Source organism: Pan troglodytes, chromosome 2 (genome assembly GCF_028858775.2).
Source record: "Pan troglodytes isolate AG18354 chromosome 2, NHGRI_mPanTro3-v2.0_pri, whole genome shotgun sequence".
Taxonomy (NCBI): domain Eukaryota; kingdom Metazoa; phylum Chordata; class Mammalia; order Primates; family Hominidae; genus Pan; species Pan troglodytes.
The window spans coordinates 50,447,707-50,462,881 of record NC_086015.1 but is presented as its reverse complement, the minus strand read 5'-3'; the positions used below and the strand labels follow the sequence as shown (position 1 = coordinate 50,462,881).

At 46.2% G+C, this 15,175-nt stretch overlaps 1 protein-coding gene across 2 annotated transcripts in view; it reads left to right on the top strand.

The window, feature by feature from the left end:
- The window catches only part of LTF (lactotransferrin), a 29,045-nt gene extending 15,934 nt beyond the window's left edge, over positions 1-13,111 (top strand). For both annotated transcript variants that reach the window (XM_516417.7, XM_001150377.7), the window contains exons 9-17: positions 138-292; positions 1,758-1,848; positions 2,663-2,716; positions 3,719-3,874; positions 5,573-5,714; positions 7,643-7,710; positions 9,648-9,832; positions 11,000-11,189; positions 12,900-13,111. In XM_516417.7, coding sequence (XP_516417.2) covers positions 138-292; positions 1,758-1,848; positions 2,663-2,716; positions 3,719-3,874; positions 5,573-5,714; positions 7,643-7,710; positions 9,648-9,832; positions 11,000-11,189; positions 12,900-12,934 — 1,076 coding nt within the window. In that variant the 3' untranslated portion in view covers positions 12,935-13,111. The remainder of the gene's footprint in view (positions 1-137; positions 293-1,757; positions 1,849-2,662; positions 2,717-3,718; positions 3,875-5,572; positions 5,715-7,642; positions 7,711-9,647; positions 9,833-10,999; positions 11,190-12,899) is intronic.
- The last annotated feature ends 2,064 nt before the right edge of the window (positions 13,112-15,175 follow it).

Genomic DNA, 15,175 nt, shown 5'->3' with positions numbered 1-15,175 from the left:
GGCATGGGTCCACATGTCCACACATGTACTGTAGCTCCTGTTCCAGGGAGAATCTGGGCAGGACCCTGGCTCTGGGGAGGTTGGACAACCTGGCAAAGCTCAGGTTGCCCAGCCACCTGCGGTCTTCCCTCTGGCAGGTGAGGAGGAAGTGGCTGCCCGGCGTGCGCGGGTCGTGTGGTGTGCGGTGGGCGAGCAGGAGCTGCGCAAGTGTAACCAGTGGAGCGGCTTGAGCGAAGGCAGCGTGACCTGCTCCTCGGCCTCCACCACAGAGGACTGCATCGCCCTGGTGCTGGTAGGGAGCTCCATCACAGGGGCGGGCGGCGGGCCCGGTGGAAGACCTAGGGCCTGGGCATCTGCTTAAAGTGAAGTCAACAGTCAAAGAGGCCACGGGGGCCCGGGTGAGGCAGGGATGCCTGGAGAGGTGTGCTCAGGGCCAGAAACCATTTTAGTTTCAAAAAGCAGTTTACTGTGGGTTTCCCACTCCTCTGGTTATAAGAACAACTCAGGATTATTATAAGGAATTTGGAAAATATGGAAAGGTATTATGTTAAAACAAAACAACAACAAACCCCCCAAACCACCTGTGATCTCACACAGAGGGACAGACATGGTTAAAGTCTGGCTAATTCTCCATTCCAGTATTTCTCTGCACATCTGCAGATATGCATGCAACAATAATGAAGTGTTGCAGTATGTCGTTTTTAAGCCCTTTTCACTAAACAGCGTATAATGGGCATTCTTCCACATGAATATTTACTCTTGGAAGGCATTAATTTTTTTTTTTTTTAAGAGACAGATTCTTGATCTGTCACCCAGGCTGGAGTGCAGTGGTGCGACCACAGCTCACTGCAGCCTGGAACTCTTGGGCTCAAGTGATCCTCCCATCTCAGCTTCCCAAGTAGCTGGGGCTACAGGCATACGCCACCACACCTGCATAATTATTATTATTATTATTGTAGCGACAGGGTCTCGCTTTGTTGCCCAGGCTCGTCTCGAACTCCTGAGCTCAAGCAATCTTCCTGCTTCGGCCTCCCAAAGTGCTGGGATTACGGGTGTGAGCCACAGCACTCGGACGAAAACATTTTTTAAACATGCTTCCAGGATATCTTTTATGTGAATATGGCTCAGTTTAGTCATGCCCCCATTCCTCTTTGTCCCTTACTTTGCTATTATCAATAACCCTGTGGTGAGCATTCTTGAGTAGAAATCTTTGTCCACTTCTCTATTTTTAATATAGTTATAAAAATATTACTGGGCCAAAGAGGAAGTTTCATACTACTGATGAGTCCATGATCCTGTGTTGTAGCCTGGACTTGTTCATTCTGGTGGTGGGCCAATATGACGACTTCAGCTTATGTGTTGGACAACTTCTGTGTAGCACTTGGAGTGGAGTGCTAATGAGTTCAGATTAGATGAGGCCAGCTGTTCCCATCTGTGTCCTCAGTCAGTGAGACTGCTCCAGGAAGGTGTCCCCAAAGTGCCAGGGACACAGAAAAGGTTTTGCTCAGAGGACAGAGGATTAGTGCAACCTGTGCCTGGTCTTTCCAGTTGAATTGACAGCCCAGAAAGTAGGCAGGGCTGGGAGAGAATTAGTGGTGCACATGGTGTTTCCTCTGGCTGCTCAGTTTGAACAGTCCATCTCTTTCTGCTGTTTCACTGGTCACCTGACAGAAAACCATTCTCTCAGAGAGCTATATAGACAGGCAGGACGGGATGCAGCCTCACTGTGGTGCTGGAGATCTGCTCTGTCTTTGCAGAAAGGAGAAGCTGATGCCATGAGTTTGGATGGAGGATATGTGTACACTGCAGGCAAATGTGGTTTGGTGCCTGTCCTGGCAGAGAACTACAGTAAGTGGAGTTAGCATCCTCTGGTATATTCCCTCTGGGTCATGGGAGTGGGGCTATGAGTAATCCCATTCGGTGAATGCAGGTGAAACATTATGATGAACAGATACATTCAAAAGGGAGAATCAGGGAAAGAAGAAATGAAAGGGGCCGTGTTACCCACAAAGCCTATTGTGTTGAGAATTAACAAGGGACAGGTTGGTTTTATCTTCTTAATTTTCCAGAAGATCTCAGTGAATTATAACATACAAACAGAAAAGTGCACATAAATGTACAACTCATGACACTTCACACACTGTACAGTCCATGCTCTCGGGCCCAGAACAAACACTGCAAGTTTCAGAAGCCCCTTATGTCCTCCTGTCCCCCGCCCCCTTACTCCTGCAAGGGAAGCCTCTCTCCTGACTTCTAAGGGCGCAGATCTAAGTTTGCCTATGTTTTAAACTTCATGTTAAAGGAATTGCACAGCATGTGTTTTTTTATGTCTGGTTTCTCTTGCTCATCGTTATGCTTTTCATCCACCTAAGTGTGTAGTTGTAGACTGTTCAGTCTCGTCGCTGTGTGAGTCTACTGTGATTATTCATCATTTGAGCGTGGATGGGCATTTGAGTAGTTTCCAGTTGGTGGCTGTTGTGAATAATGCAGCTGTGAATCTCTGTGCCATGTCTTTTGTTGAACATATAGACGCACTTCTCCTGCATGGAACTGCTGGGACGGTCTCTTTGGATTTGATTCTGCATCATTGAGATTTAAGAGTTTGTGGCTTCTCACTACATCTGAATGGATAATGATGTCTGGCTTGTCTTTATTCTTTCAGAATCCCAACAAAGCAGTGACCCTGATCCTAACTGTGTGGATAGACCTGTGGAAGGTGAGTTGGCATTAGCCACTTTCAGGGTCAAGGACAAGTTCTTGTTGCTGGAAGAGGAAGTGGCAGGAACTGTAAAAAAACAGAAAGAATTGCAGCCCTAGAAGCTATAGGGCTTCTAGGAGCAATAATTTTAAGGGTGCAAATAATTCACAGAGGAATAGTTCTAATTAACATTTATATTGACCTTCACACTTGGCAAAGAACATCCATATAGTCCCTCATTTTGTCATGGTCATGGAATGGGGGGTGCTACTTCCCCACCTCATGGGGATGAGGAAACAGTGGCACCGAGAGTCCCCAAGTGCCCAGGATCTCACTCACAGCCATAGGTAATACTGTGGTAGATCCTGGTCTTGACCCCGGGTCCTCGTGACCTGGGACTCGTGTCCCAGTGCTCTGTGCACCACTCCCCCTGCCCACCAGAGCTGGTGCTTGCTCAGTTTCAGAAGAGACTTGCCCTTGGTGGGTGTCTGTCAGATGCATTCTCTCAGGAGGACAGTGGCAACCATGTTGAGTTCAACCAGTGCAGGGTGGGTCCAGACTCAGCTCAGGGCAGTCCCTGGGGACATGTGCCCCTGTACCCACACAGCAGTTAGCCGGCTGGATGTTGGTGCTCTTGCCTGATGCACACTGTGGTTGGTGATTTATGCACTGTTGGGGTCTCTCTTGTTGTTTATAGCGTTTGTTGCTGTAGAAGCTTACACTGAGAGATGCATTGCTGGTTTGTAACTCAGGGACATTGTGTGGCTGGTTGAAGACAGTCCCCTGTAATCACTAAAAGAATCAGCTTTTCTTACTGTTTTATTTCATCAGTCTCACCTTAACATAAGGCAGCAGCTTATGCTTTCTCGGTCTACCTAAAAAGGCCAGTTCTTTGCGGGAATCATTGCCTGGTGTTGCTTCTTGGCCTGTTTTGGCCTGGGCTGCAGACAGCTCCACTGGAATCCATGTGCCAGGCCTCCTGGAGGTTAAGACTTGTTTTTCTGTCATCTGTTATGCCAGGATATCTTGCTGTGGCGGTGGTTAGGAGATCAGACGCTAGCCTTACCTGGAACTCTGTGAAAGGCAAGAAGTCCTGCCACACCGCCGTGGACAGGACTGCAGGCTGGAATATCCCCATGGGCCTGCTCTTCAACCAGACGGGCTCCTGCAAATTTGGTAAGGAGCTCCAAAGGTGCGGTGGGTGGGCCACCCTGGAGGGTAGGCATATTGTGCTGTGGAACCTTAGGGAAGGGAGGGGAGGGGATTTGCAGGCTGATAGTGGCCTGCAGGCCTCTTCCAGCATAAGGAAATTCTCCCTGTGGCTGCCCCCTGGAGGCGTGGGTGCACTGGGGGTTTCCCTGCACAGCACTTCCCATGCCCCATTCACCCCACCCCAAGATTAAAGATTGGAATATCTGCCTATTTCGCTGCACCCTAAGAATAAATGCAAGTTCCAAGATGTGCAAATGCTTTTTACCTCTTGGAGCTCCAGACCTAAATTCCTCTTAAACTCTGGCTTCCCAGCTTGGGGAAAGATGTCTGCCTGCCTCATGAAAGGTGACTCCTGTTACTAAGCAAAACTGACGCTTACTCTACACTGCAACGGAGCCTGAATAAGACCTCAAGAGCCTGGCTCCACCTGCTTCTGCAGTTTTCTCTCCCCACCACACCCCACACTCATCCTAGTCAGCATCAGCCACGCCCTGCCTGCTGTGGGCCCCGTGGCGTGGTGTGTAGCACATCCTCAATGTGACTCCCTTCTTGTATGGGCGTCTCCTAGGGCAGGGGCTCCACTGCATGGGTTTTTGATCCTGGCCGGGGCAGGCGGCTTTCACGTGGCTCTGCTCCTCACCAGCTCCATGGCAGCCTCTGAGCTGTAGGGAAACTGCCAGGATGGAATGGGAACTCCCAGCTTTTCCTGAGGTTGACACATAGTGTGGCTCTTCCAGCAGCAGTGGGAGTCTGATAATGGCTGACGTTTGCTCAGTGGGGCAGAGCTTTCTTGTCACCTTTGTTTATTCTTTCTTGGGTTAAATCACACAATGAATGAATTCAGATCAGGTTCAGCTGCAAGGAACAGAAAACTCCTGAAATAGTAGAGGCTTAAACAAGACAGAAGTTAATTTCTGTGTCATGTAGTCCAGAGGTGGTTTGCCTAGGGCTGGTATGAAGACAATATGGGGTCTGGAACCTGGGCTTTAATCATTTGGCTACTCTGCCATTTGTGTGGCTTTCATGCTCAAGGTCACCTCATGGCCCACATTGCATCTCTAAGTCCAGTCCCTGCTTCTGCATTCTATGTGCAGGATGAAGAAAGAGAAGGAGAAGAAAGGGCAAAAGGCATGTACCAATTGTCTTTCAAGGATGTTTCTGAGAAGCAGGCGCCCAACACTCCTGCTGATATTTCACTGGCCTATAGCTACCCATATGGCCATATGAGCCCCAGGGAGTCTGATAAGTCTAGTCTTTATACCAAAGGGCCAAGCACCCAGATACAAAGCAGGGTTTCCATTACTGATAAAAACAAAATCAGATCCTGGAGTAGGCAACTCACAGGCTCTGCTGCACACAGCCATCACGGTCATGAGCTGAGTCCCCAGCTCAAGGCTGTGATGATGGGACCCTCCAGGCAGCCACAGCTCTCATCCCCAGCCTTAGTTCGGTGTCCATCTGTGCCTACAGTCTGAATGAAGCTTTTCTGGTGGGTCCTATGTTGGTGACAACATGTTGCTTTGTGATGGTGAGTGTGTTCTATCTAGATTGCTGTCCTGGGAAGTCTAATGAACTGAAACCAACCTGCATCGGCTGTTAGGTAAAGGTTGCTTGTGTGGACTCAGGTTTGAAGAGCTGACTCCCCGTGTTCCTTCTCTCCAGATGAATATTTCAGTCAAAGCTGTGCCCCTGGGTCTGACCCGAGATCTAATCTCTGTGCTCTGTGTATTGGCGACGAGCAGGGTGAGAATAAGTGCGTGCCCAACAGCAATGAGAGATACTACGGCTACACTGGGGCTTTCCGGTGAGTCTGTGACTGAGCTCCATCAGGATGGGGCCTTACCTCATCCCTCAGCATGTCAGCATTGCAGTTCTAAGGAGCCAGATGTGACCTGTCACAGCAGAGTGGGGGTCATCCTGTGGGTCAGCTCATGGGTGGCCCCAGTGAGGGCTGTCCCCACCACACCCACCGCCCCAGAGAGTGGAGGCTGGCACCAGGGCTGTCTGACCTCAGCTCCGCAGTGCTTCTCCCTGTGGCTTTGAGCCAAGATCAACAGCAGTAGGCCTCAATAGCCTCGTCCTGAAAATCAAATGGGTAGAGTGTGGTATCCTAAGTGCTTCCTACAATTCCATTTATGGGGAAGAATTCTCTTTCCCATCGCTGCCCCTTTTCTTCTCACCTAGGTCATGACTATGGCTTAGGTTTCCCTTTTTCTCTGACTTTGGCCTTAGAAATGGCAAAGAGATGGCAGAATTGCAGTGTTATTCTCCAGTAACGAAGTGAAAAATAAGCCAAAATGCAAGTTTTCAGAATTCATAAGTTATAACCACTTAGTGACTTGTAACCACACCCCACATTTTACAGCACCATTCATCCGGGTGTTGCTTCTCAGGGGCACTATTTACCAGTGTGAAGGGTGCAGAGAGGATCTTCCCCTGTTCCTTTTCCTCCATTTGCCAAGAGTACATTTCACCACCAGATGGCGTCATGTGTCTGAGGGTGTCTGAACTTTTTAACATAAATTCAACAGCCTTGTTCCAGTAATGGAATGACATAAAAGTAGCTTTTGCTATATAAGAGGCTCATAAAAAAAGACCCAAAACAAAAAAAAATGTTTTGTGAATGTATAAAAATATCTTTAAGGGACTAAGGATTTGCAAATGGAAATGTGATTCTACTCAGAAATGCTGAACACACGTCTCATAAGAGCCCGAAAGAAGCATGTGCTCCTCTTTTTTTTTTCAGACCTGCAGCAAGGTATTAGTTCACTGGAAACACCCACATTTTAATATTCCTATTTATACTGGAAGAAAACCCCTTGTCTTTTGTTTAAATTATATCTAGAATCTAGATTGGGGAAATTTATAGCAAAATCATTAAAAGCTGAAACCAGTGTCATACCCCTTTATTTCTATCATCCTTATAATGCTGGCTCTTAATTTTTAACTTTCTGCTGACTCTGTAGTATAGAAGAAGATCTAGCCTCTCACACTGCCCCCAGCACCTTTTCCACCCCACAACCACAGACTTCAACTCTCTTCAGCACCCAATACGCTAATGTCATATTCAGTACTTATGACTGTGTAAGCGTTATTCTCATATTATATTTCCCTTATTGTACAAACTTTTTGTTTACTCTGGAGTTCATAAATGTCTTTTCTTATTTGCTTAATTTTCTGCACTTAAAAAAACACAACACTATCTCATCCCCAAACTGTCTGCCAGTAATGTAAATCTCCTAACAACATGCATACACACACACACACACACACACACACTCTCTCTCTCTCTCTCTCTCTCTCTCTCTCTCTCTCTGGGTGCTATCACAGTTTCATCATTTACTTGGAAGTGCTGCTCCAGAAGGCATCCATCTTCCTGCTGCAGTTTGGACTGGTTGCTGTGTAGGCCGCCTGCACATCTGTTGTCCTGGGGGTCCCGTTGACCATTATTTTGGTGCTTTCCTTTGTCTTACTTCATGTTAGATTGCCTGTTTCCTGGGTCGAATATCTTTAGATTTCTTGGTTTTGTAATGTCTTTTATATAGGGTTTTAAAAGGAGGGCAGGTACACCTGTGTTCAATCTGCCGCTGTAAACAGTAAATTCCTAGAAATAGTTGTCTTTTAGATGTTTACTTCCATATTTCAGTTTTTGGAATGCATATTACAAATATTTATGAAAGCCCCACTAGTTTCTCTTCTGTAATTATGTGTATATTTTCTGGAACATTTTAGGTGCCTGGCTGAGAATGCTGGAGACGTTGCATTTGTGAAAGATGTCACTGTCTTGCAGAACACTGATGGTAAGTGAAGGTGTTTCCTTTTCTCCTTCAAAGCAGAGTCTTTGGCATCACAACACATCTTAGTGTTCAGATTTGCCTTTGGGAAGGTTTTATAACATTTTCCAGATTTGTGATTAAAAGAACTCCAAAATTCTTTATCTCAATAGACAACATGATAACATCTGTAGGTGTCATATGGATTTTGAAACCAAATTCATACACACACACTCTCTCTCTCTCTCTCTCACACACACACACACACTCACTCTCACACACACAGATACTAGCCATGCTCAGTAGCAAATGTCTCCCTGGCTTCCTCTAGTCAACCACAGAAACACACTGTCTGCCCACATGAGATCATGCATGCCTATTGGAAACTGTGGATGATGCTACAAACTGGGTGAACATATGCAAATGAAGCCTCCCTTTATGAAAAAGGAAGTAGAGGCCTTCATTCATCCCCATGTGAGCCTTGGTCTGGAGACTCCTTGGGAGTTAGTGGGAACAAAATTACAGGTGGTTGCAGATGATGGAAGATAATCTTCCAGCCAATGTTTGAACAATCACTCTCTCTCCTGGTCCTCAGCCATTTGCTACCTTCCAATCTGCATCTGTCTCCTTAGCCCCACTTCAGCATTCCAACCCCCAAGTCTCAGCAGGTGACTTGGTATTCTGTTTCCTGAGAAAGAACTGTCTCCACTTTCGGCCTCCCTCCTTCAGTAATCACTGCAGTCTCAGCCACTTCTCCCTTCTGCTTCTGCTCCTTCTAGTGTCTCTTGGGACAGAGATTAAAACCAGACATGTAAATTTGAAATTATTTCAATATCAAATAGAGGAATCCAAGAGAATGAATAAAGTGCTTTCTTAAAGGGAGAGAGCAGAGAGACAAACGGGAGCCGGAACAATGAGCCGGCATCTGCACAAACATAGACATGCATACAATTACATTTAGAATTTACAAGCCATTCACTGAAGTAATCTCCAGGGATCAGATTGATGTCAAATTTAATTTTAACTTTCTCCAGTACTTTACAACTGTATTTTGTTAGAATTGGCTGTATATATTTGATAAACCTATAAAAGTTCCTTTCCTTTCTCTGGTTACACTAATAGCATTTGAATATGAAAGGGAGGAGAAACCAATTTCTCCTTGAATGTAAACCATCTATTCTTTTTCTGGAACTCACTGAAAAATATGGCATAGGTGGAGGGTTTTCTTCTTTAAAAAAATAAGAACTCTTAACAGCTTTATCGAGGTAGAATTCATATACTAAAAAATCCACCCATGCAAAGTGTACAATTCAGTGATCTCCAGCACATTCACAGAGTTGTGCAGCCATCAACACAATCCAACTCTAGAACGCTTGTATCCTCCCATAAAGAAACCCCTGCACCTATTATCAGTCATTGCCCTATCCTTCTTCAGCATTGGCAACCATCAATCCACTTTCTGTCTCCATAGGTTGGCCTATTCTGGACATTTCATATAAATGGAGTCATATAATATGTGGTGGGTTTTTTTTTTTGAGATGAGGTCTTGCTATGTTGCCCAAGCTGGTCATGAACTCCTAGCTTCAAGTGATTCTCCCACCTTGGCCTCCAAAGGGCTGGGATTACAGGCATGAGCCGCCGTGCCCAGCCTATTGTGCGGTCTTTTGTGACTGGCTTCTTTCACTTAGCATCGTTTTCGAGGTTCATGCATATTGCAGGATGTACCAGAACTTCACTCCCTTTTATTGCTGAATAACATTCCATTGCATGGACACAACACTAATATTTGGTATATTTGAAGTTTGTACAGCTTGTGTAGGATGAAGCTCCTTCTCTGTTCCTCACATCACCACAAACCCAGTGTGTGCATTTGGGAGGTTAGTGGAATGGCCACACCCACCCAGAAGAGACTTCTTGGCTAAGCAGGGGAGGCGTGGATGATGCCACCTTCTTTTTCTCCCCAGGAAATAACAGTGAGGCATGGGCTAAGGATTTGAAGCTGGCGGACTTTGCGCTGCTGTGCCTCGATGGCAAACGGAAGCCTGTGACTGAGGCTAGAAGCTGCCATCTTGCCATGGCCCCGAATCATGCCGTGGTGTCTCGGACGGATAAGGTGGAACGCCTGAAACAGGTGCTGCTCCACCAACAGGTATGGACCACAGGGCTTCTAGTGCTTTCTTAGCTGTGTGGGCTCATGTTAGGTGAGGAGATCACAGAGCTAGGTGCACCAGCCCACTCGATCCTCTCTAGTCCCTCTACTTGAAGCTCATGGTGAGAGTATTGGCTTCATGCTGTGGGGTTGCCCAGAGTGTCAACAAGAACAACAGAGGCTTTTGACTCTGGGCTTTCTGGGACTCACTCCATTTCTGCTGAGTCTCTGTGCTCTGGCCTTGTTGCCGTCACTGCCTGGCTCAGAGGCTGTCTTTTTCCCTCCTGCTGTTCTTCTGGCAAATGAGGAAGCCACTGAGCCTTCCTCCCACATGCATTAGTATAGTGCTTTTTACTCAGGTGACATTTCCTGAGCCTGGGCCGAGTGAACAGTGCTCTAGGCCAGGCCTCTAAAACAGCAAACTCAGAAGGTGCCCTATAGATTTAGGGCTCTCTAAATGTGATTTGAAGGAAATCCCAAAATTTTCTTAAAATCTGGGATTTTATTAGAACTTCTGTTTTTATCATATAACATCATGTCTCTGTGTGCTTTTGAAGAAAACAACTCAGGAATAACAAGACTGGCCACCATAACTGGCCTTTATGGAGCTCTTACTGTGCACACACAGTGGTGCTGGTGAGAGAGCTGCCGTGACTGAGGGGTTTGGGTCTCAGTCTCCCCACATGGGAGCCTGGGACAGAGCAGGAACTGTGTGAGGGAGGCAGGGTGACCGACCTGCACACTGAGCTGGTTAGTGGCCGAGCCTGGGTTTTCCTAGCAGCCTGCCTCTCTAGAAGAGCTGCATATTAGAATGTCCTGAGCAATTGACTTGTGAGGGCAGATCTCAAAACCCCTCCATTGTTGCCTTGTCACCCATAAGAAGTTGTATGGGAAAAGGTCACAGGTTAAGAAGGAAGGAAAGACGGCAGATGGTAGGAGGTAGGACCAGAAGTGGTGTGAGGCCTGGATGCTGCCCAAGGCGGGCCTGCCACCAGGAGTGTGGGGTGGGGGACTCCACTAAGGAGGTGGAATGACTCCAGAACTCAGCTCCTTCTGCCCCATGGTTTTCTCAGGGCTGTTCTTGGGTGGAAGAAATACCCCTTTGCCTCCTTTAACCCATAAATTCCTCTTTTCCTTAGCTACTCACTGTCTGCCCTTTTGTCGCAGGCTAAATTTGGGAGAAATGGATCTGACTGCCCGGAGAAGTTTTGCTTATTCCGGTCTGAAACCAAAAACCTTCTGTTCAATGACAACACTGAGTGTCTGGCCAGACTCCATGGCAAAACAACATATGAAAAATATTTGGGACCACAGTATGTCGCAGCCATTACTAATCTGAAAAAGTGCTCAACCTCCCGTAAGTAGACCCTAGCTAGCATCCCCGAGAAACCACCATGGGTGAAGGTCAAGGTTTGAGGGCCAAACAGCATTCTAGGAACGAACACAGGTGTAAAAATGTTAACGAAAGATAATATCTCTTTACAGTTCAGGAAATTGTAATCTCATTGATAAAATAATTAGAGAATAAAATAGAGCAGTATGTAATAAATTTTTATAAATTTTATAGTACGGATAGTGACGGCACTGTCATGAAATCTTTGGAAACTGATAATCCATTTTATTCAGTAAAATGAAAGGTGCATATATACATATGCATTGAGAAATGACAAAACCAGCCAGGTGTGATGGCTCACACCTGTCATCCCACCACCTTGGGAAGCAGAGGTGGGAGGATGGCTTGAGCCCGGGAGTTTGAGACCAATGTGGCCAACACAGAGAGACCTTGTTCTACAAAAATAATTTTAAAAATTAGCCTGGTGTGGTGTCAAGCACCTGTAGTCCCAGCTACTTGAGAGGCTGAAATAGGACGATTGCTTGATCCCAGAAGGTTGAAGCTGCAGTGAGCTATGATTGTACCACTGCACTACAGCCTAGGTGACACCGAAAGACCCTTCCTCAAAAAAAAAAAAAAAAAAATCTGATTCTAGACAGTTACCATAGATGCCAACTATAGAGAAAACAAAATCTCAAAAAAATTCAAGTGTAGGAAAACATATCTTAACCAGGGAAATATGTTGATATTAATTTAATCCCTTAAAAATATTTAGAAGACATCACAGAGTATTGTAAGACTCCCGGTGATAACTGTGGGATTTCAGTGTGCACAGCTCCCTGTGCACTGCAATCATTCAGATTCCTATTCCTGGTCCCTCACCCAGAGTTGGGGGCATTAGGGATGCTGTTGGTCCAAGGATGGGGGCAGGGCCAGAAATGTCTTTATCGGTAGTTTTCAATGAGAGACAATTTTTCCCCTGAGGGGATATTTGACAATGTGAGAAGCATTTTTTGATTCTTACAACATAGAGGGTGCTGCTGGTAACAAATAGGTAGAGGCCAGGGATGCTACTAAACAAAGCACAGCCAGCCCCCTGCAATAAAGAGTTATTATCAGGCCCCAAATGTCAATAGTGCCAAGGTTGAGAAACCCTTTTCTGTATTGACAAACAACTCAGGTCACTGTGATGCAGGTCAGGACCACCCTCTGAGAAATATGGCTACAGGGCTCTTCTTGTGAGCAGCCAGCTCAGGACTGCATAGACCACATGCTTCTTGAGGGCAGGCCAGTCTATCCATGCTGTGTCCCCAGCACTTAGCACAGCAACTCACACAAAGCAGGTGCTCAGTAAGGATCTGTGAATGAATGAGTGAATCTGCAGGTGAACATGATTGCAAACAGGTTCACATTCCAGGAGAAGCTAGAGGACCACCAATGTCTTGTGAACTTGAGAATGTGACAGTCGATTCAATCAGAGACAAGTGCAGGGTGGTTGTGTCTCTCAGGCCAGAGCAGGGAAACACCCTGGCTGGTGAGGGCTAGACTCTGGCTCCCTTGAACACCATAGTCGCTAGGAGTAGGGGAGTGGGAATATGAGTGTGGCAAGCACTGACTCAGTGATGGGAGAAGGGCAGAGAAAACTCTTAGTATTCTCTTTGATTTATTGGATTAAATAACTGGTTTAATGGAAGAAATCAGTTTCTGAATCTCTTGCTCTGTTGTGTCCCACAGCCCTCCTGGAAGCCTGTGAATTCCTCAGGAAGTAAAACCGAAGAAGATGGCCCATCTCCCCAAGAAAGCCTCAGCCATTCACTGCCCCCAGCTCTTCTCCCCAGGTGTGTTGGGGCCTTGGCCTCCCCTGCTGAAGGTGGGGATTGCCCATCCATCTGCTTACAATTCCCTGCTGTCGTCTTAGCAAGAAGTAAAATGAGAAATTTTGTTGATATTCTCTCCTTATAAAGTGTCACTCATCTTTTCTAGAATTTTATACTGAAATCACATGCCTGACAAAATACCTGTACAGTTGGACCTTCCCTTCCAAGTTTTTCAGGTCCAGCCCCTCCTCTTTCTTGCAGTCTTGGGTATGATGCCCAAGGGTCTGGAATTTAAGGCCAGGCCAAGCACCGGTTTTCCCAAGGGGATCTTGTTGGTTATTCACATAGCTGTCTCAGTGCACGTGCATGTATGTGCCTGGGAGTGTGTGTGTGTCCCCAAGGAGGGCAGGAAGAGCAAGCATAGGAATAATAACTGAAATGTAGGTTCAGTTGCTCATCACTTGCAGAGTCTAATTAACAAGAGCTAGGTTTGGTATAAAGTGACTTTTATTCCAAAGCTACCTTAGGGGAAGAAGTACAGGCTTCTTTCCTTAAGGGTAACTGCTTCACCTTTGGAGCAGAAAGCAGAGGCTTTTAAATGGGGGGCGTGGCATGCAAGGCAGGAAGTGAGCAGGTAGAGGGTCTGGGTACTGGCTTTGGTGCCTTGTCTACCAGGCAGTTGAGTTGGTTACTGCTGGTGCCTTTGTGGGCAAAACTAGGTTGTAAAAGCAGCCAAAAAATTTCCAGATGGGAGAGTTTCATAGCGGGCATATTTTGGCTTGTGAATTGACTGTTATGTCTCAAGGTAGTCTCTTGGTGGGAGAGAGTTCTGCTCTGTAGCGTCTAACTAAGAGCACATAGTTAGATGAACTTGCCCTGTTGGGAGTGTCTGGTGAAGGCGAGATAAAAGATTATAATTGCATTTCTAAAGAGCTAAGTAGGAAGCAGAGAAAAGGAGAGAGAAGTGAAGACAGAATAATTTTAAATAATGAAGAGAGAAATGAAGAAGGAATAATTTTCCTGCTTTTCCATTGGTTCTTTGGACATAACAGGCAAAAGTGTCAATCAGGGTGAGACTGTTCCTTCAAGGGCAGAGATCAGACAAGTGTCCTGAAACTCTGCCTCCATTCTGGGGGCAACCATTTGGCCATGTTCCCCACTGTCAGTGAGATGAATAGCTCTGCTGCTGCCTGCAAAATCCTCTGAAACCTGTCAGGAAAGAACATTAATTAAGGTCCCATAATGCTAGGATGAAGCTCTTTTCCTATTTGCTACTTTAAATTATGGCCTGATATGTTGTCCATCCTCACTAACATGAGAAGATTAGTCAGCGAGCAACATCTGATGGGGTAGCCACAGCAGTGATAATGCCAGCACTCTTAAACATGACATTTGAACAGTATGAACTTTCTTGTCTAAATAAGATACTAAAGTGAAATTGAGGCCCACCTATGAAATTCTCCTGTTCCAGGTTGAAAAGAAATGGAACATCGCTGTGTCTCTCTGTTCACGCTAGGTTATATTGCTGTAGCAAATGGCCTCCAAATCAAAATCTTAGTGGTTAACATGACAAAAATGTGTTTCTCTCTTGTGTCCATCTCCATCATGGGTCAGCAATGGATCTGTGGCTCATGTCTTTATTCTGAGACCCAGGCTGAACCAGCAGCCCCAATTTTGGGCATGTTGGGCTTGAGGCAGAGGGGAAAATATAAGAGACAGAGGCAGCTGCTCTGCCTATGGAGTGCTATTCTTTTATTCCTTTATTTTCTTAATAAACTGCTTTAACTTAAAAAAAAGAGACAAAAGCATCATACAATAATACTTACAGTGTCTGCTTGGCAGAGGCCATATCATCTTCATCATTCATTGGCCAGAGAATTCACATGGCCACAACATCAGTGAAGTCGCCCAGGAGGAAGGGGCAGTGATAGAGGACTGGGGTTAGTGCAACAGTGCAAGGAAAAATCTTCAGAGCATTTCATAGTGCCCAGCCAGAAGGCCATCACAGGAATGTCCCACCCACCCACAAAGGCTTCTGTGCAGTCCTAGAGAGGTGTCCTTTGCCCAGGTCCCGCCCCCTTCCCAGAGCATGGCCTGGTAGGTGTGGCTGGATCTCAGTCCCTGTGTGCCACTCACCAGGATGGTTGGGCCTCTGCCTGCACAGCTGCACAGGCCACCCCAGAAACAGAAGAT